The following is a 20,212-nucleotide window of genomic DNA, read 5'->3' as shown; positions in this document are numbered from 1 at the left end:
GGAAATGTCCTCATTACTGGGGTAGAGAGGCAGTCTCCATCTTGTCCCTTCATGTCTGGTCCTGTAACTCTTACACTTTTGAGTACCCAGTGACTCAGCTTCAGCAGGAGGGGTGGAAGGTGCCCTTCTTTCTCTTGAAAGAAGGGCAAGCGAAAAGAGTAGTCTGTAGCATTGTACCTAGGGTACTCTCCTAGGAGGTGAGAAATGTAGGTTAGAATCCCCTTTGTTTTATGGCAGCCTAAAACCCACATCTCCCAATTAATTTGTGAAGGCTGTGACTACACTCGTGCAAAAATGGGCACTACCACTACCTGTGTTTGAGTTAATGTGGGTGCTGTGCTTTGTACTGAACTGAATGCAGCTTTCAGTGTCCAGTAGGCATTAGCTTTGCTCTCTGGATGCCTAATGGATCAGGGAGTTCAGGGTACAGTCCTATTTAACCTTTATGAGTCCCAATATGTAGCTACACAACTATAGTATTCGGTGCTTGCACACAATTTGGATCCTGTTTACACCAGTGGCAGGATAGGATTGCCCATATATACATGTACCATCAGAAGTAAAACAGACTGAGGAGGAGAAAAAAAATCCCATGTTGCTTTTCTTTATTCTTTGCATTTAATAAAGGGGGTCATTTCTGCTTCACTGGGACACGGCCCTGGGCTCCTTCACTTCCACAGCAGTCCCACTCACTAAGCCACACTTTCTCTGACTTGCTTGTCTACATATTGAATCCACCTCAGCGAGCCGACTTTAAGAGGCTCGGAGAGTATTCTGAATATTACCTATCCCATGACTGCATGGTTATAGCACTTTGCTTTGAAGTGGGAAATGAGGGTTCAAAGTCCCTTTAGGTGAAAAGGGCTAAGAGCCTAGTTCTCTCACTGATGGGGCTAAAAGTAGAAGTAGCCCATTCATTTATCAGACACTCACTAATTGTGGATTTTCTGGGACTTACACAATATTATGCATGTGCCCAGGAGATTCTCTTCCATCCCAGAGCCTGCCTGGCCATAGTGCAGCCTTCTGAGCATGTTAAATTAACCAAAAACCATGATATAAGTGCCTCTTAGGCATGTGAAAGTAAAATAGGATTTAGCCTAAGGAGCCTCCCAGCTCTGATGTGGGTTGCAACAAAGCTTAGGAGGGACCTGAATAATGGATGCCAAATCAGGATCACTTCTGCACATATTGAGCCTCAAGCTAGAATTGGGGTGACTAATGAATATAAGCCTCCATGGTCTTATGGGTAGCAGAGCATGATTATCACTTTTAGGACTTACAATCCTACATTCCACCTAAGTCTGGTTGGGGGGCCTACAAGAACAATTTGGATCTAGCCATAATTTGGTGTGGGGGGGACAGGGACCATCTTGTTGTTGTTCTTGTGTGTGTGTGTGTGTGTGTGTGTGTGTGTGTGTGTGTGTACTGGGTTTAGTGTAATGTGTTGCTGGTCCCTAATTAGGGCCTGTATTATGAAGTATAAGAATATATCTTTTCTCTGAAGATGATGAAATAGAGCATGTTTCTGTGTAGGTGAAGTTGTCTATTAGGGTGACCCCTGATTTGCATAATGTGGGATGATAATGACCCGCATAGACAAATATTTTAATGCAAAGGTGAAGTTGGTATATATGTATACAAGTTATATGTATAGTTGGATCATGCATACTTCACCAAGTACTTTCAGAGAGCATAAATGAAACATCTTCTTTGGCAATACCTCACAGTTGAGGGTGATTGTCTTCCATGATTGTCTTATTTGTGGGTCTGAAGATGGCTGACAAGGCTGATCCGGGATTGACAGACTCTGCCGCACCTCAGGCACATGTTTCCGTGAGGGGTGGGTGGCTCTGGATTCTTGATTTGGTCCAGGATGCACTAAAATATCAAATAAGTAATTCATTTAATAGTGAAGATGATGTAAAATAATCACTGTTTTTATGGAAGTTAACATAAGAAGAGAAGAGAATTGTTTTGTAACCTGGGGCCAGATTGTGAAGGTCTCACTTAGGCTGGTAAGTGGTCACTCACATGCCATCATAGTGACTTCAGAGGGACTCCTTGTGTGACTGACTGACTGCTTGCCTCCGTGACTCCTTGTAATTCTTGCAGCACTCTGTTTCACTCTCTAAAACACAATGAGCTACCACAAGCTGGCTGTGCTCTATCATGAGATCTCAGTGGGCAGCTTTGTTGCACTACTAAACATGTATCCGCAATGTAAAATAACTCCTTGCTCCTTTGTGGATACTTTAAACCTTTGTGTTAATTAACAGAGAAAGGCATGGTCTAATGGTCTAAGCATAGTACCAGGAACAAGGTTCTCCAGACAGCACCCGGCTGATCTTGCCTTCCTTTGGTTTCGTGCCATCAGTCTCTGTCTGGCACAATGTACTTATTTTTAAAATGAGAGTAAGACTTGCAGTCTCTTCTGGACGTGACTGCCAATAACCTGTTGTAACAAAAAGATCCCAACATTAGTTACTTGTGTGTCCAGTTTTGAACTCCTCCCTGGGGGTAGGGGAAGAAGAGGGAGTAGAAAGGGTCACTGGTAAGTTTTGGCTGAGAAAGACCAGGTTCAGTATTTGCTAAGCTTTTTAAAGATGCAGAGCACTGTGTATCCACTGAGAGTTAATATTGATTTGACTATATTTGTGAGTTGGAAGGAAAATTGTCCTCCATCTGGCTGGGTGACATTGCTGTCTTCTGTATAAAGCCTGAGTAAACAAGTTTTATGCAGGTGAAGTGAGTGGGAGTTACAACAGGCAAATCTATTCCTGCAACATAATACCAAGCCTATGGCTGCAATACAGTGTCTCAGCATGCACTGCTCCAATAAGTGAACTGGGAGAGCACTAACCCTAGTCCATCTGCATATAATTGCAGGTTCCATAGCTGCTTACCTGGCCTACCACTGTAACCATCCACACTGAGTCTGGCTAGAGACAGTGCTAATTCCAGCACTATTGTATACCAAGCTGGTAAAGACATTCAGCTTCCCTTGTGCTTGAGAAGTGCAGGTTTCAGCAAAACTGAATGTCTTATATTTGTCCTCCATAGATGGGTGAATTTCATCTCCCATTGTATAAAATCTAAGATACATAAAACAGTTTGGCTGGGAGGTCATGTGTTTTACAAAATTAGCTTATTGAAATTAACTCTAAATACTCCCTGAAAAAGTCACTGTATTGAATGGAATGTTTATCAACCTATTTCTGAAAATCTGTAATTGCTGGTTGGTATTAGTGGGTATGTATATAACAGTAAAGTACTTGGTTAGGTTTGGATTGATAAAATGTACACAGAATTTAGTTTTCTGTGAAGTCCCTGCTTGTAGGATTAACATTAGCAGGCAAAAATAGGCATGTGTTGCCATTGTATTCTAAATAAAAGATGCGTGTCCAGCTAAATGAAACAAAGTCCCATTATCAGTCAAACAAGAGATTTTGCTATATAATATATTGAAATACCATAAATTTGATCCTCCATTTCTATAGTATCTGGCAATTGAGGAGAGCAGGATGAAGCAGTACATGGGCCCTACTCAAGTAGTCTGCCATATTTTACAGACTACAGTGTATGACAGAAATGATTAGTTAGTGACATTCTTACCTGATGGGATGGGATAGGGAATTCTCTACAGAATAGGAAAAAAATTACAGGCATGGGATTACCAAAAAAAAAGTTATTGTTAAAAACACTTTTGTTTTTGCTGCACGTTTTCATGGTCTTGCAGGTGTGTTCCCCATTGGGGAAGAAATCGATGAAGCATAGTCAAGGTTGTGATTTACTTATTTACAAGATGCCTGTATATCCCAGTCCAGTGACGAGACTAGATGCACACAAGGCAACTCCCTCTCGCAGACACCTCTTCTTCCTCTCTCCTGGCTGGGGTTTTGTAGGCACCTCTACTCCCTTTTAGAAGTTACATAGGAAGTGTGTAGAAAATACAAAATTACTGTTCAGTTGAGTATAGGTTGTCACAACTTTGGCAAATTAGAACCCTATGTATTTCGTAGAAGTGAACTTCACTAAGCGTAAATAAGTGATTTATAAACATAACTGGGACACAAGTGCTCAATCCCAGCCTGTGGGCAGGATCTGGCTCCTGAATCTGTCATCCAGTCTGCAGGGCTCCCCATGGGTCTAACAGCTTGGTAGTGGGGGAGCGGTGGAAACATTAATTGCTGTTCCCCTATTGCCAAATTTACAGACCCCTAATAGAGTGGCCTTGCATCCCAGTTCAGGCACACAGGTGTTATGAGGCCGGGTGACAGAGTTCCAGGTCCTGATTCTGGTGCACAGGGCCTGATCCTAGTGCATGGGTGTAACAGGAGCCAAATTCCAGTGCCTGGGGATGGTGTGGGGCCCCAGAATCCAATCCCAGCATGTGGGGCCAGGTGGGGACAGCATGAGGTGCCAGGGCCCCACCCTGGTGCTTGGGGATGGGTAGTATGAGGCCTGATCCTAGCATGTGGGCTCGAGAGGAAGCAGCTTAGGACCCAGTCCTGATATGCGGGGACTGATCTGGCCCATGGACTGACCCCATGCTACTCATTCTGGTCTGTGGGGCCAAAGGCTTGAGCTACTGGTCTTGGGTATTCACAGTCATCCTGCAGTCTAGCTGTAAGGGTACTTACCTGGGAGCTGGAGTGACCAGAATCCAGTGTCTGTTCCAATAAATACCTCATAGAAAATAATGAACTATATAGTGAAGTAGGGGCAGGATCCCAGATATCTCCTGGTACTTCTGGAGGCTGCCCTAATCCCCTAGACCAGTGGTCTCCAAACTTTTTTGATCGCGCACCCTATCAGTAAAAAATTTGAGCACGCACCCCCAATATATGTATATTTATATAAATATAAATAGAAGTTCTAATATTTTCTTCCCGCACCCCAATGGATCATCTTGTGCACTTGCTGGGGTGCGCGCACCCCACTTTGGAGACCACTGCCCTAGACTACTGAGTCATGGTCAAACTGGGTGCATCTACGCATTCATTAATTTGCCATAATTACGACACACCTGTAATAACAAGTACTAAACATAATGCACCATAATTGGCACTACTGTGTGGTAGCACAGCATACATTTTTTGTGATACTAATACACAGTAGACAAATTCTACGGCATATTAGTGCATTAGCACAACTTTTGCTGTGACGTGCTCAGGCTCAGGAGAATTAGTCTATTGCACTTCTAATGTTTTGTGTAGATGCACCCAATCTCTTTCCTTCTCTGGCCAAGTGAATATTTAAATGGCAGAGCTTCTACTGGAGGAATGACTGCAGCCATCTTCCCCATTGTAGACTACCCAGTTATCCAGGTGATGAGTCAGTATCCTGAGAAGAGGGAAATGGTGGTTCAAATCCCCTCAGGAAGGTGAGGGTTATGAGCCATCCAAAGTGAATGCTCAAATTCCTGAGCTCCTGTTTAAAAGAGGACTACTTGATTCTATCCTGGCCTCTATAGAAATGTGCCTATTCCAGCTAGGTTATAGTGCTGATATAGGGAACAGCTTTGCTCATTGATTTTTTTTTTCTCTTTTAAGGCTTGGAAGAGACCATTATGAATCTCTAGTCTGACCTCCTCCATAGAAAAGGTCAGAGAATCTCACCCAGTGGTCTTTGCATCAAGCCCTTCAATGTGTCACATTTTCAGAGTATCCTCTAGGAAATAATGTGCCGACTATAAATTAAAGCAAGGCTGTACTTATGTCACAGACAAGTTATTTGGCTCAGTAAAGGAGTAACTGGGTAAAAGCTAATGACCTGTGACATACAGGAGGTCAGATTAGGTGATTTAATGATCCCTTCTGGCCTTAAAATCAATGAATCAATGACCTATGAACTATTTCATTACGTTGATGCCTGCTAATACGTGTTTAACTGAATTTTCTTACACTGAGAAGCTTTTAAGAAGTTAAGTTTCCTAATGTTCTTATTTATAATTTCAGAACAAGCACCATTTATAAAATACATTTACTTTTTTTTTAATATACCTAGGTCTTGGAAGCTCAGGAAAATATAAATAGTCAGCATGTTAAAGAATATGACCATGACCTTAATAAGACATAAAAAGTTATAGTCAGAGAAATATGCAATGTACATTTTAATGTACTTTGTATTATGTAATGAAGTCTAAAATCACATTGGTACCCAGGTTATTAATCTTTTAAAATGCTGACAATATAAGCTTAAACTTATATGAAAATGAAGCCAATTCCTTTCTGATTTCCCATGTAATGCAATTTATTGAATTTTTATTAACATAATAATCATAACATTTTGGTCAGCAGGGATCAGCAAATTGTGAGTGTTTATGGAGAAAGGCTGATTCTGACATCTGCCTGGGCGTCAGATTTTTATCCCTGGCTTACCTATTAAGACTAGAATTGTAAAAGGGTGAGATATTTCATAAGTATATTAATTTCTCAGCGCCTCAGTTCCCTCAATTATAAAATGGCATAGTGATCATTCCCCAGCTATATATGGTGCTTTATAATTTACAGGTGAAAAATATTTTACAAATACTAACTATTATAGCAATCCATAAAACTTCTGAGTATTTAAGTGATCCCATGCTTGAAATGATATATTACATTTGACATGACCAGTGTAGATTTGTGTTGAATTTTAAAATTCCTATATTAAAATATTGTTTGCTCTCTTTTTTCCCCACTAGAAGTTCAAAGTTCAACACAAGAGTCTGTTTTTACCTCATTATTGCTCAGATATATCTTGAATTTATTTTTTAAGTAATTTGTTTCCACTCAGATTTCACCTTTCACCATGTGTTTTCAGATGCAGCGCAAAGCTTTGATTAGTTAATTATTATATTTCTTTTCTTTTCTCTGCTCTCTGTTTCCATTTTGCTTACTTTTGTCCTGTGTTCTTAAATTTTTTTAAGATTACATATTTGCAATGTGATCATTTTGCCTTTGTAGTGATCAATCAATATTTTCAGCAATGGTTATTGATTCTGGGTACCTTATTTTTTGGGTATTCACTTAGGAATATTTGTCTTCTTGAGTTCCCCAAATTTCTTGTCATTTCAAAACATATTGTTCATAATTTGAAATTGGTTATCAATCTGGTGTGTGGTTTTTCCAATTTATAAAATGTTAGCACTTCAGAATCTGGGGTTCTGGGAAAGATGCCTAATTTTTTTCCAGATCACTCACTTGAACCACAAGCATCTCCAAGATCTTTACATGCCCTTCACCAACCTGGCTAAGGCCTTTGATTCAATCAGTGGAGGCCCTAAAGAAGATCTTGATGAGATTTGGATGTCCGCCAAAAATTGTTACCATTATCAGACTTCATGATATCATGTCAGCAACTGTCCTAAACAATGGCTCAAAAAATGGACCCTTTCACTTTTAGAACTGAAGTTAAGCAACAATATGTGATTGCACCAACACCCTTTTCATCTATGTCACAACTATTCCATATCTCATGGCTGATATACTTCCATCTGGAATCAGCATCCAATATAACGTGAATGGAAGATCTCCCTAACATCAGCCCATTACATTCCAAATCCAAGCTATTAGAGGGCAATCCTTGGAGAATGTTGAGCATTTCCTCTACCTAGGTAGCCATCTGTCCCAAAAGTAAACATAGACAATGATAGTCACACTGGACAACATCTGCCAGGGCTACCTTTGGATGTCATCAAAATTGTGCCTTCAGTGATCATGACATCAGGACCCAAACCAAACTTCTTGTCTACCATAGTGTTGTCAACCCTACCCTGATATATGGGTGTGACACTTGGATGACATAAAGGAAACACCTGGAAACTTTGCAATATTACCATCAGAAAATCCTCCAGATCAACTGGAAGGGCAGAAGACTGAAGGCCAGTGTGCTGGCTCAAGCAAGCATTGAAGCCATGTTTATATGGCACCAGACCCACTACATAGGACATGTTCTGACATCCAGCTCCTGAAACTCATCCTATAGTTGCAATTCACTGATAGTCACTACTGCAGAGGTGGGCAAAAGAAGATAGTCAAGGACACCTTGAAGGCTAATCTAAAGAAACACTATATTAGCATCAATACCTGGGAGACTAGAGCACTGAATTATTGACAAGACATCAACCTTTTTGAGCAAACTCACTTTACTATGGAGGCAAATAGATGAGAGATACAAAAGGAAATAGCTCTGACCTGTCATCACTGAGTTCTACTTCTTCTTCTTGGAACTATTTATAATGTCTGCAGTCAAATGTGTGGATCTCAGATCAGGATCCTCTGTCTTCTACAGACTCACTAATGACTTCTGTATTTACTGGAAGACTTGTCATCCTCATATTGAGGGGCCGCTGCTGCTGACTTTACCTGAGCCACTGCCTCTTGCATTTGTAATCATTGGATAAAATGGATGAGCATCAGTACAGCATAGAAGGCTCAGCACTGTTGGGAATTGTGGTCTAGGTGAGAACCCACAGTCTACTCCTCTGTCAGCAGCTACCAGACTGAGCCACATAACCTTTGTTCTTCCTCCTGCATTCATGTGGCCTCCCCTTTTTGCTTCCCATGAGGCCAGCCTCAAATGGAGCACAAGATAGGGCTCTGGATAATACCTGACCCGTGGTTTTCATTATCCAGAGTACTGTACTGGGAGATTAGAGAGATGCCCGTTTAAACTTCTTTCTTTTTGGTAAGGGAACCTAGAATCTGGCTTTTTCACTTCCTATTTAAGTATCCTAACTACTTAGCTGCTGGGCCTGAAACATGGGAGTGCTCTCCTTTCCTGTCTAACCCCTGCTAATCACATGTTTTCTGGCTGCATACATTTGTTGGCCTTGGACACCAATAAGTATCTGAGTGGGTGTAAATAGCCACATATGTGCATTGCCAATGTATACCTATGAGCATGCAGAATGTGTATGCATTTACATGTCCATAGTCATGGGATAATAAAATCGATAGCCGCACAAGTGACATTCTTGGCACTCACAAAGCTAAAATCAGCCATTAGGATGGACAAAGGAAAATGGAATTCCACTCTCAGAATCTACATTACATTCAGATATTTAAAGAATTATTTTGCATTTATATAATGCTAAGTATAATGAAACCTGCAGTCCTAATAGGTACCTCTACACCTTCCTTAGAAAAAATAACACACAACAGTGGAAAGTATGTTTGAAAGTACCCTGTCACACATGAACTAGTACAACATAGCATTCAAAGGCATGAGAATGTTTGAATATGATGTATTCCTCAGGTTTGCTGCAGACCATCAGCTCCCTAAGAGTTAAACTTCCTGCAATAGTTTCCTGCAATAGTTTCAATTGGACTGGGCACTTGAAAGCAGAATAGAACTCTGTGGTGTCTCTCTTTATAGTGGAGCATAGGTTGTTGTGGACTGGGGAGGAATTAACAATGGCAATGACCACTACAAGCAACCCCGCTTAACTCTCTTAATTGGTTAACCCCGCTCCTGCTGCCCCTGAGCCCCTGCCTTGGCCCTGCAACACCATCACTGCAGGCTCCATGCTCATTCCTGCCTGCCCACTCACTGCCACTTACCACTTCTTGCTGCTGCTTCACTGAGCGCAATAGCAAAACTGGCTCAGTGCTAAGTGAAACCAGGTACTAATTTTAAATGAATGCTAAATGAAACCGTGTTAAGCGTGTTTGCCTGTACACCATGATAGGTACATGGAATAAAATAGGCTAGAATCCCTACTACAGCCTATGGATTGTGGTGCAATCTACAGCCTGAGTATCACTACCTTGCACCTTGTTTCTAGGGAGAATTCTACCTCATCCTTTTACTCAAATTTTACGAACTGGTGTGTGTTTGTGGGGAGGAAAAAAATTATTATATGTACTCGAATATAAGACAAGGTTTTTTTCCCCAATCAGCATAGGGGAAAAAATCTTTCTTTTTATATTCACATATAAGAAAACCTTATTAAATACAGTGTCTATCATTAAACTGCTGCTAGAAGCAGTATGTGCTCAGTTATGGAAACCAGCTTTGAAGTTGATTGAATGTTGTCCACACTGAGCATGCCTGTAAAACACATGGGCCATATTGGGCAAACATACTGATGGGAACTTGTGTGTGTGTGTGTGTGTGTGTGGCGCATAAGAAAAGCATGCAGTTGTTCCCCCATAAGGGAACGAGCCCTGGACCTGGAGGTACTGCAATGCCAGGCTGACACTCATAAAGGCTGCAGCAGGCTCTGACACCCTTCCCTGGTAGCAAAAATGCTGGTGGGTCCCTACCATAAAAACAGGTTAGTGTAGCTCAGAGGATGGCACGCAAGGCCATTTTCCTCGGCACGCGTGGAGGCCAGGGAGGCAGCAGCTGTTTGCAGCCTTCCGGCTACAGCTGGCCCCAGCTCTGGGTAGCTCAGGGGTGGGCAGAATATGGCCTTTGGGCTGGATCCATTCCATGAGGCCATTCTATCTGGCCTGTGGGGGCCCTAAAAAATGTAGAAAATTAATATTTATCTGTCTTTGGTTCCTGTCAAAAATGACAGGAACCAGGGGCAGTAGGACCTAGGAGAAGCTTGGCAGGCTCCTGCAACAGCAGGGCCCCCCCGGTCTCTCCCCGGCTGGAAGCCCCAGCAGGGACCATGTGGCTGCACTGCGCTGGAAATTCAAGTAAGGGGGGGAGGGCGGGGGAGGACCCTGGACAGGGAAGGAGCCTGGGGAAAAGTGACCCTTGCCCCCTGCATGGCCGGTGCTCCATGCTGCAGCCACTTGCAGCCTACATGGGGCTGCCTATGCCTGCTCGGGACAGCCCTGTATGGGCTGCGAGTGTCTGCAGCAGGGAGTGCCGGTCATGGGGCAGTGGAGGTGCCACTTTTTCCCGCACTCAGCACCAGCTCATTCCCTGCCAGGGAGCAGGGGGTTGGGGCGGGGCACTGGGAGTGAGCAGGTGCACAGCGCCCACACCGGTGTCCTGGGGCCAGCGCTGGCAGGGCCCAGAGCAGAGCGGCAGGAGTACAGGGTCCTAGCCAGCAGTGGCGCTATGGAGCTGGGCCAGCTTCCTCCTCTCCCTGCTGGCGCAGCCCAGCGCAGCTCCACAGACCCCTGCCAGCCTGCGCCCCACTCTGGGCCCCACTGGCGCTGGCCCTGAGACATTGGTCCCAAGACATTGGAACAGTGGTCCCAAGATGATGAACAGGGAGCGGGGCACCTGTCAAAGGGTGGGGCTACCCATGCGGCCCTTGACAGCTTACCAAAACTGGGTAAGCGGCCCTCCACCCGAAATAATTTACTGCCCCTGGTGTAGCTGCTGTCAGCTGGGAGCCCAGGCTGCTCCAAGCAGGCAGCTGGGATGTTGCAAGCCCTGCTGGGAGCAGCCCAGGCTCTGTGGCTATCAGCAGCTATCCAAAGCTGGGGCTGGCTGCAGCTGGAAGGCTACAAAGAGCTGCTGCCTTCTCGCCCGAGCCCCAAAGGGCATAGTGCCAGCACCTGCTACCTTTCCAGAGGCCAGGGCTGGGGTAGGGGTGGGAGGGCAGCAGCTATTTGTAGCCTTCCAGTTGCAGTCGGCCCCAGCTCTGGGTAGCTGCTGATAGCCACGGAGCTGGGGCTGCTCCCATGGAAGCCCTGCTGCAAGCAGCCTGGGCTCCATGGCTATCAGCAGCTACCTAGAACCTGGGCCAGCTGCAAACATCTGCTGCCTCTTCGTCCTGGCCCCGGCCCCGGGCTCCATGGAGGCAGCACATACTGGCAGTGCTCCCCGCTGTGCTGCCCTTGCTGCTTCTGGAAATCAGTGTTGGAATCCGGTGTGGCAGGGCACAGCGGGGGGCGCAGAAAACTACTTGCTCCCAGCTGCCCTGTCACACTTCCCCTGCATGTGGGGGCAGCAGCAGGGGGAACAACCCTGTGCTTCTGCCCACGTTGCTTCTGTGTACACAGGGGAAGTGTGGCAGAGCAGCGGGGAGCTTGGAGCAGGAAGCTTTCTGTGCCCCGCATTGTGCCTTGCTTCTCCAGGTTCCAGCGCTGCTTTGGAGAAGCAGCAAGGGCAGCACAACCGGGAGCATTGCAGGTATGTGCTGCCTTCCTGAAGCCCGGGGCCGGGGCCGGGGCCGGGGCTGGAGCTGGGAGGCAGCCAAGGCCAGGGCGGAGAGGCCAGGGTGGAGATGTTTGTAGCTGGCCCAGGTTCTGGGTAGCTGCTGGCAGCCACAGAGCCTAGGCTGGTGGGCAGGGGCTTTGGGTGGGGAGCAAGGGGCAGCAAGGCTGGCGGACAGGGGCTTTGGCTGGGAGGCAAGGGTCATGAGCAGGGATAGGGGGCAGGGGCTTTGGGGGGGGGGTAAGGGGTACAAGCAGGGCATCCTGCCGTGTACTCCCTGCCCTCATTTTGTTTTTCCGGCATGCCAGCACTCCAGCACCTTCCAAGGTAGGTATTGCGGGGCTTTTCGGCACTCCGGCCAAAAAACGTTGCCTACCCTGGTGTAGCCCATCTGAATAAGATATAGTGCCCATTGCACGTAGCCCCCTAAGCACTGACTCTTTTTCTAGTCACTATGCTGAATACATTTCAACTTCCTCTTCATTCCCACAGCTGAGGTGGGCCTTTCTTTTCCATTTCCAATGATTCCTATTTTTTCACCAGCTTTATGTCTCACAGACATCTCCAAACATTTACGTAGGTGAGAGGCTCTGTTGACCCTCTCTCAGCCTGTCACATGTGATTAGCGTGGCCCCACCCACCATGAGGTGGAACTGGGCCAGGCAGCCCCGCGCCCCATCTGCATATAAATTTTTGGAGGATAAGAACATCTGGTTCCAGGCATGAGTAATTAGCACATGGGTCCATTGTGGGGAGTATCTGGAGTACACGTGCATACTGAGCAGCGCTGGATTATGCAGTTGCTATAGCTTGACATTCTGTTGACACTGCTGGGGCCCAGTACAATTAATTATATGAAAAATCATGAGCCTTTTGTCTTTGGACTAATATCATGCATAGTTTATAGAGTACCCATGCTAAAACTTGCAGCAATTTGCAAAAAAACAAAAAGAAAAGAAAGAAGGTAAAAAACATCTATTCTGGATTAAGGCTGTGGGCACCTATGTTTGTTTGCACATTTGCATATATGCAAATATATGCTTGCATCACTGCTTGCAGGACGCCGGAGGAGCGATGAGGTGACACTGGGAGCAGGAGAAACAGCGGGGGATTGCTGCACCAGAGGCTCCCAGCACCAGCAAGAAGCTGAAGAGCAGGCATGGAGACAAGCGGCTGCAGCAGGAGGGGCTGCAAGAGCTCCTCATGCCAGGAGTGACCCACACCAGAGTGGGCCGGAGGAACCGGCAGAGAGCCCAGTGATGGCGGCAGCAGGAGCTGCCATTGGAGTTCACATCAGCGTCGGCTGGTGCAGGGACGCCAAGCTACAGGTGGCTCCAGCAGGAGCTGGGGTGGAAGCGCAGGGTCCCAGCCCAAGGGACCCACTTACCTAGGGCACTGGATGTGGGGGGAGTGAAAAGCCTATGGCTGTATGGTTTCCCCTCCTCTTTACCTTCATTTTTTTCCTCTTCTGATCCTTTTCCTTCTTTGTTTGGGGTCCCCTTGGCTTTTTTGCCTTGTGTTGTTGGTGTGGTTCTTTTTGTTCTTCCTTTTGGTCCTATTTTCTTACCCCGCCTAGCGTGTGCTTAGTAAGCCCTCCCTTACTGGGTCTCAGAAAACAAAGACCCTGACGGGAGATCACGGGTGATGTGGAAACGCGGCAGCGATCAGCGGCATCCATCTGAGAATATCCGGAGCATCAGAGGGGATGTCTCCAAAGACAAAGTGTCTCAACCCTCCCTGGTCTAGTTGGAGCTCCAGATGCCTGTCTGCAAAGGAGGAAGCATGGGAATCAAGGGAGACATCATCTGAGGGCTAGCTGCAAAAGATCCTGAAGCTCGTCTCAAAGGTTGGCACATGGCTGGGGTGTAGGGGAGGTTGGAGCCCCATGGACATCCGCCAAAGGACATGACAACTCTGGAGGCATCCTCAATGGGGACCCCCCCCCCAACTGAAGATCTATCAGAAGTCATGGCAGGCGAGTTTGGGGGCCTCTCCAAAGGTGATTGAGGAACTCTCTGGGGTTTACATGAGGCTACTTGGCGCTCAAGACCAGCCACCTGTGCCAAGGTGGCACGAGAATGGATCATCGAACAGAAACGGGCACAGTGCCAATAACTGCTTTCTATGAATGGGACAGGTCTTGAAGTGGAAATAGTCCTTTTAACATTGACAGAAATATTGTGGTTTCTCACTGATGAAATATAATTGGTTATGTACAATAATACTAGGGAGAGAGCTTATGTCTTGTCCACTTCTATAGTGTGGTAACGCAAAATGATATGAGTAAAAATTTGATGCAGCATGTCCCTTCTCATCAACTAGATATTATTAGTTCTCTGAAAAAAGCCCTTGAGAGCTTCAGTTTGCTCTCTGTTGCAATGTCAGCATTAACATCTAAGGAAATAGTACCTATTGTTCATTGAGTAGAAGAACTATTCCAAGAAATGTTTGTATTTGCACAGAAATCAGACAACTAAGTTTTACAGTTCCAAAAATAATGTCTCAGTTGGGCAGTTTTGTTAATGTTTACTTTGATGGAACATATTGGAAATGTGCTAATGAGTAAGAGTTACATTAAATAAATTGCTGGCACATTAAATAAATTGTTGCGAGTCAAGCATTGTAACCATGTATTCTAATTGACATATCTTTTCTGCTAGTATATTACTAGGACAGTTTTTTATTTCCTGCTAACTATTTCTATTCTGATTAGATGGGCTCAAATCCCCCAAATTTGGGTTTAGTGATGAGAACTTGTGTTTTGATGTGGGCCCTTCCAGTAAGTTTAGACAAATCTTCACAGGTGTGGTCCTTGAATATGTCCCTCTCCAGCTTGTGTTGTGACTGAGGGGCTCAACTAGGACTCCAAAGAGTCAACAGGTAGTGCAGGGAGGTGGCAGTGGCCACAGGGATGCATTCCAGGCACCACATACCCAGCCAGAGGGGGTGTGGCAGGCCACTAGCTAAAGCTGGGTAGCCCCTGCCCTAGTGTGTAGGGCCCTGGATCCAGCTCTAACACTTGGCTGCTTTCCACTCACTACACTAGTCTGGTGTGATGAGCAGCCACCTCCAGGCAGCTGAGTGGGTAGAGGGCAGCCAGGAGCTAGAGCTGGAGCCTCACATGCTGGGGCAGGAGCCACCTGGCTGCAGCTTTCCCCTTCCCCTGCCTGGCTGTGTATGTGGTGCCTGGTATGCATCCCCATAGCTGCCACTGCTTCCACATGTTACCTGCTGCCTGGAGTGGTGCAGCAGGGGCAGAAGAAGGAGCTGCTGGAGATGGGAGGAGCTGAGCAGAAATAGCAGGAGCAGCCCTACTGGGGATTTGTGTGTACTGGCCAAAGCGGGAGTACGGTATTGACCATCTCAGGTGGGAGCAGGTGGGGCTTGGCCCCATGTAGAGTGCCATGGGTGGCAGCCGCAGACTGGATGGGGAAGGGGGTGGACCATACCTTCACCTTCACTGCACCACCCAAGAAGCTCTGCTGCATGTGCCATCTGCCCCTCCCCCCTGTTCCCCTCCATCCCTCCATTCTTGGCTGGCTTCTGGGACTAAGTGTGCAGGCAGGCCCACATATGTGCACACCTCTCCCTTCCTCACCCCCCCATACCACCCACCCAGTACAACCCCACTCCTCATGTCTCCCAACCGCCCCCCCACACACACTATAAAAGAGTAAAACTCTATTTTAAGCTATTATGCAATCACCTCTCTCTCTCTCTCTCTCTCTCTCTATATATATATAAAATTTATTTATTTATGTATTTATTTATATACTCAACTAAAAAAATAAATCAAGAAAAAATACTTTTTGAAATAAAAGTATGTTAAAAATAGATGTTTTATTTTTAGTATGTGATTATTTTGTTTATCTATAATTTGTTAAAATGGTATCTTCTGAAAGATTATGTGTGTGTGGCCCTCCAGAGCTCACCAAAACTTGTTAAGTGGCCCTCCATCCAAAATAATGGCCCATTCCTGGTCTAGGGCATGCTTGGGTGCTTTCTACTCTCATTTTCAGTTGGTAAATCTTAAAAGTCATGTAGGAATATAGTAAGTGCTTTCCTGTTGTTAGTTTTCTGTATGAGGAGTGTCTTCTGTTGTAACGTGTGCTGTACACTCGCAAATGGGAATGGAGATGAGGACAAGGAAGACTCCTTTCCATATACAGTCCATACGATGAAAATACATGAGAATTCCTGCTAAAATTGTATTTTCATCTGGTCTAGCAAAACACTTAAGCTTATGTAACTTTAAGCACAGGGACACTTCTATTGATTTCCATGAGACTTCCCATTGTCTTAAAGTTAAGCAAAGAATTTCAATAGGTGTTTGACTTTAGGAAAGTTAATAGTCTCACTTAAGTAAACAGATCCACTCACTCCTGTGTTTAAAGTTGAACGTATGGTTAAATTGTTTGTTGGACTAAATCCCATCTTCCTGAAATTGACTTGAGTAGGAGGTTTTTTTTTTTTTCTCTCTGGGAACAAATTATATATATGTGTTTTCATTTTTTTGTATTCCAAACATAGTGTCAGAGTGATTCATATGGTGGTACATTATTTTCATTTTTGATCATTGGTTATTTGAAATATGTACTTTCTTTGTTAAGGAAGAATGTGTTGTCCTTCAACGTACTGTTGTCATGCTTTAAGTACTTGCCTCTCACTCTCTATTTACGGTGCATGGTATGTATAAAGAATATATAATACCCCCCCCCCCTTTGTGTTGGATGACAGAATGACATCTTTTTCTATTACCGCCCTTAGGTTGTGTGGAGGAAACTTGGAGATGCTGCAGGCTCGTGCCCTGGAATTAGACAACATTTGTCGGGGAATCAGTATAAAGGACCAATGTAAGAGGACAGGAGCATCGCCTCTCTCTGGAGATACAAAGTTTAAAATGCCAGTGACAGATAAAGAATTTATTCTCTCTACAGTAACTTCTCAGCTGATAACAGGATGTCTACATGCACTACATGTGATTGCTTCTGAAACTAGGACAGACTCTTCATAGAAGCCTTTCAGACGAGAGTTGTGTGTCCCATGTATTCCGTCATTGCAGTCTATTGAATAGCTAAATGCTGCCTCTTGTAATCATGGCGCTGTCATTTATGCATACACTTTAAGAAACATTCAGATATTATAATTCCTACTTAAAACGTAACTGGAGACTCTGCAGGAGATGCACAGAAAAAATGATTTTTTTTAGATACTTAGGGTGAACCTCCAATGAGTTTGAATGACTTTTTCCATTAGATTTACAGGAGTTTTCACCAGGCTGGAGAGACACCAATAAACTGTGCCTTCAGTCTCCACAGTTTTGAGAACATCGGTTGTTTAGTAACTTGCACTTCAGTCTATAAGCTATTAGTTAATGGTGCGTAAGAAATGTTTAGCTGAGCATTTTTTCCTAGAATATTTGTATTTTGAGGTGCTAAAAGACCAGCCAGTAGTGTAGCAAAAACTACAGTACTTGTAGTAAAACACAATTTCTTTCTAAATGAAAGTGAAGATAGAATTCTTTTTCATTCACTTTGGTGCATCTTTTCTGAAGACGTATATGATGAGCACCATTTTAAATGAATGGAACACTTGGCAATCCATATGAAAGATCTCAAACCAAAACCACCATCTGAGGGGTTTTTTTGAAAGTATTTTCCAGGTGTCAGATTGCTAATTTCTTCCATTTAGGTTAGAGACATGCTGGTTTATTTAATAAGACCCATATGAATCTAAAAGATTGCACTGCATTAATTCAAAGCTTTCTTTGCCCACAATAGTGTTCCTTTAGAGAAAAGCTTTATTATACTCAAAGCATGTATTTAATTTTTCTGAGACTAAAAGCTGTTGTTTGGATTGCTGGAATTTTGACCAGGAGGTGCCCTAGATGTGCTAAATTTAATTTTTTTTCTACATGTATAATATTAGATTGTGTGCATTGAAATGCTATGATAGGTATTTTGTGTATATCTAAATGCAATGATAGTTTCTTATATGAATGTGCAACAGGCTTGTGACTGAATGCTGTTGCTTAACTTTTTACTATAGCTGAGCATCAAAAAATAGGAATGCAACAATTCCCAAGTTTTGGGTTTGTTCCTGATTACTAATATTTGAGCCAAAGCTGGTAGTCTCTGTTTCCTGTGGGCTTGTTACATGTTGTATTACTGGTCCGTTGGTAGTGGAATGTTTCTGGGATGCTGTACAACCTTTTTTCCTATGGGCATATGTTGTAAAATTAGCTTAATGTCTTCAGAAAATTGTTATCGATTAATTTGCAACTGTAATTCCATCTATCCTGTTGTTCTTATTTGGTCCCATCTGACATAACTACAAGGCCTCTGATCTCAGGCATAACTCCTGTTGACTCCTTTTCCTTGAGTTAAGACTGCAGAATCTGGCCTTTAATTTTGCTTCTTAAAATGCTTCTTACATACATATACACATCTATATATTTATATATATATATATATATATAAACCTAAGCAATGGCTTGTTATGTTTCCATATTACTTTTTCTCATATAAGCAATTCTCATAGTTACACTTAAATTGTTGTATTCCTATATATGAAGAACTGTAAACCAAGTATGTGCACCTGCAGTACCTAGCTGCTGGGGCTAATTTGAAGGACACTGGTCTTTTGACACGACACTTGTGTAAATTTTGATACTGTATTAAAACTATTTTTTTACAGGTCTGCATAATAATTGGGTATCAAGTATCTGTGTTCATCTTAGCAGTGGTAATAAATGATTGAACCTTGCAGTTGTTTGCTTTCTTTTGCTGACAGTTCTTGAAATATCTGAACTATTGTGAGAAGCAAATTCTGTTCACTGAAGAATCTGGACAAGACACTTCCTGCACAGAAGTTCTGTTGCAGTTCTGTTAGATATTTGAATGCCATATCACCCAGGACAGCTATTGGGAGTCCTAGATGTGGAAAAAAAATCAGGCTTCTACACCGGTTTCATGTTTACTTATCTACTTTTATTCCTTAATTTCCACTAATGGAAAACATACTGAACCTACTCTGTCATAGGGTTGGTTTATGCCACATTGCTGGTTCAAAACAGCTGTAATTCTGTAAGAATTTCAGTGAGAGGGAGCTTCTAGAGATATTGAGCCTGCATAGTGGTATCTTTCACACCTACCCTTTTCTGTTGCATATGTGGTGTGGCATTAAGAAAAGAGAGGGCTTCCTTTTGGATGGGTGATTCCAATTTGCCTTGATAATCCCAGTCTGCCATACTGCTGCTTGCTTGGAACTATTGGCAGTGGACTTAATTTAAAGCAGATCTGTTTATACTATGAGTTCAGACTGGTACACATCCAGGTCAATGCTGGAGGAGTCCACAACCTAGGTCTTGCACTGATAGCAGTTGGCCAGAGCTGAGGGTGTAGGCCAGAATATTTGGGCAAATGTCTTATGAGTTTATTTGTTTGTTTTAGTGGTCTTGACTAGAAGATGGAAATTTTAATATATTCACTTCCTTCTGGGAAATGAAAATACTGTAGCTGCATCCTTCCACACTGTAATAAGAACAGAAGAGGAGTGGGAGAGTATGAAACTCCATAGGAAATGTTTCTGGTCAGAGAAACCCCAGCAGAGTAAAATCTCCTCAAAGTTATAGATGGAGCTATTTCTTGGCTCTGTTATTATGATGTACGTTGATAAAGTACCTAAACACACCATTTAACCTTATTCTTTAGTGGAGAAAAGGTGATATAGTTTTGGGGCTAGATCACAGAGATTGGCACTTTGTTTTTCAACAAATTGAGTATCTCCAGTACTGTCTGCTCCCAAAAGGTTGTGGTTGATGGACATGTTTATGAACACTGTAGAAAGTGAGCATGCCCTCTTTAACATTTTGAGCACAGGCTCAGATCTAGTATAAACATGCTCTGCAGAGCAGGAGTCACGTACAGCCTTCTGGTATCTTATACCGACTGAGTCTCCAGAATGTCAATTGCACCAAAGGTTTTTGTGTTCAGTAACATTCCTCTTCACTTGTCACTGTCAAATACCTCCCCAACAAATATCTAGCTACATAGACTCATAGAATCAATGAGTCGGAAGGGACCTAGACAGATCATCTAGTCCGACCCCCTGCCATGGGCAGGAAGGAGCACTGGGGGTGGCAGGGGTCATAAGACCCCAG

General features: G+C 44.0%; 1 protein-coding gene across 3 annotated transcripts in view; it reads left to right on the top strand.

Annotated features, from left to right (window-relative positions):
* Positions 1-18,816, top strand: part of CCDC85A (coiled-coil domain containing 85A) — a 178,482-nt gene extending 159,666 nt beyond the window's left edge. For all 3 annotated transcript variants that reach the window (XM_019549245.1, XM_019549247.1, XM_019549246.1), the window contains one exon: positions 16,819-18,816. In XM_019549245.1, the coding sequence (XP_019404790.1) occupies positions 16,819-16,908 (90 nt within the window). In that variant the 3' untranslated portion in view covers positions 16,909-18,816. The remainder of the gene's footprint in view (positions 1-16,818) is intronic.
* The last annotated feature ends 1,396 nt before the right edge of the window (positions 18,817-20,212 follow it).

The sequence above is a fragment of the Crocodylus porosus genome, unplaced genomic scaffold (genome assembly GCF_001723895.1).
Source record: "Crocodylus porosus isolate Cpor-Errol unplaced genomic scaffold, CroPor_comp1, whole genome shotgun sequence".
In the NCBI taxonomy this organism is placed as follows: domain Eukaryota; kingdom Metazoa; phylum Chordata; order Crocodylia; family Crocodylidae; genus Crocodylus; species Crocodylus porosus.
This window is presented reverse-complemented; position numbering and strand designations above follow the sequence as displayed.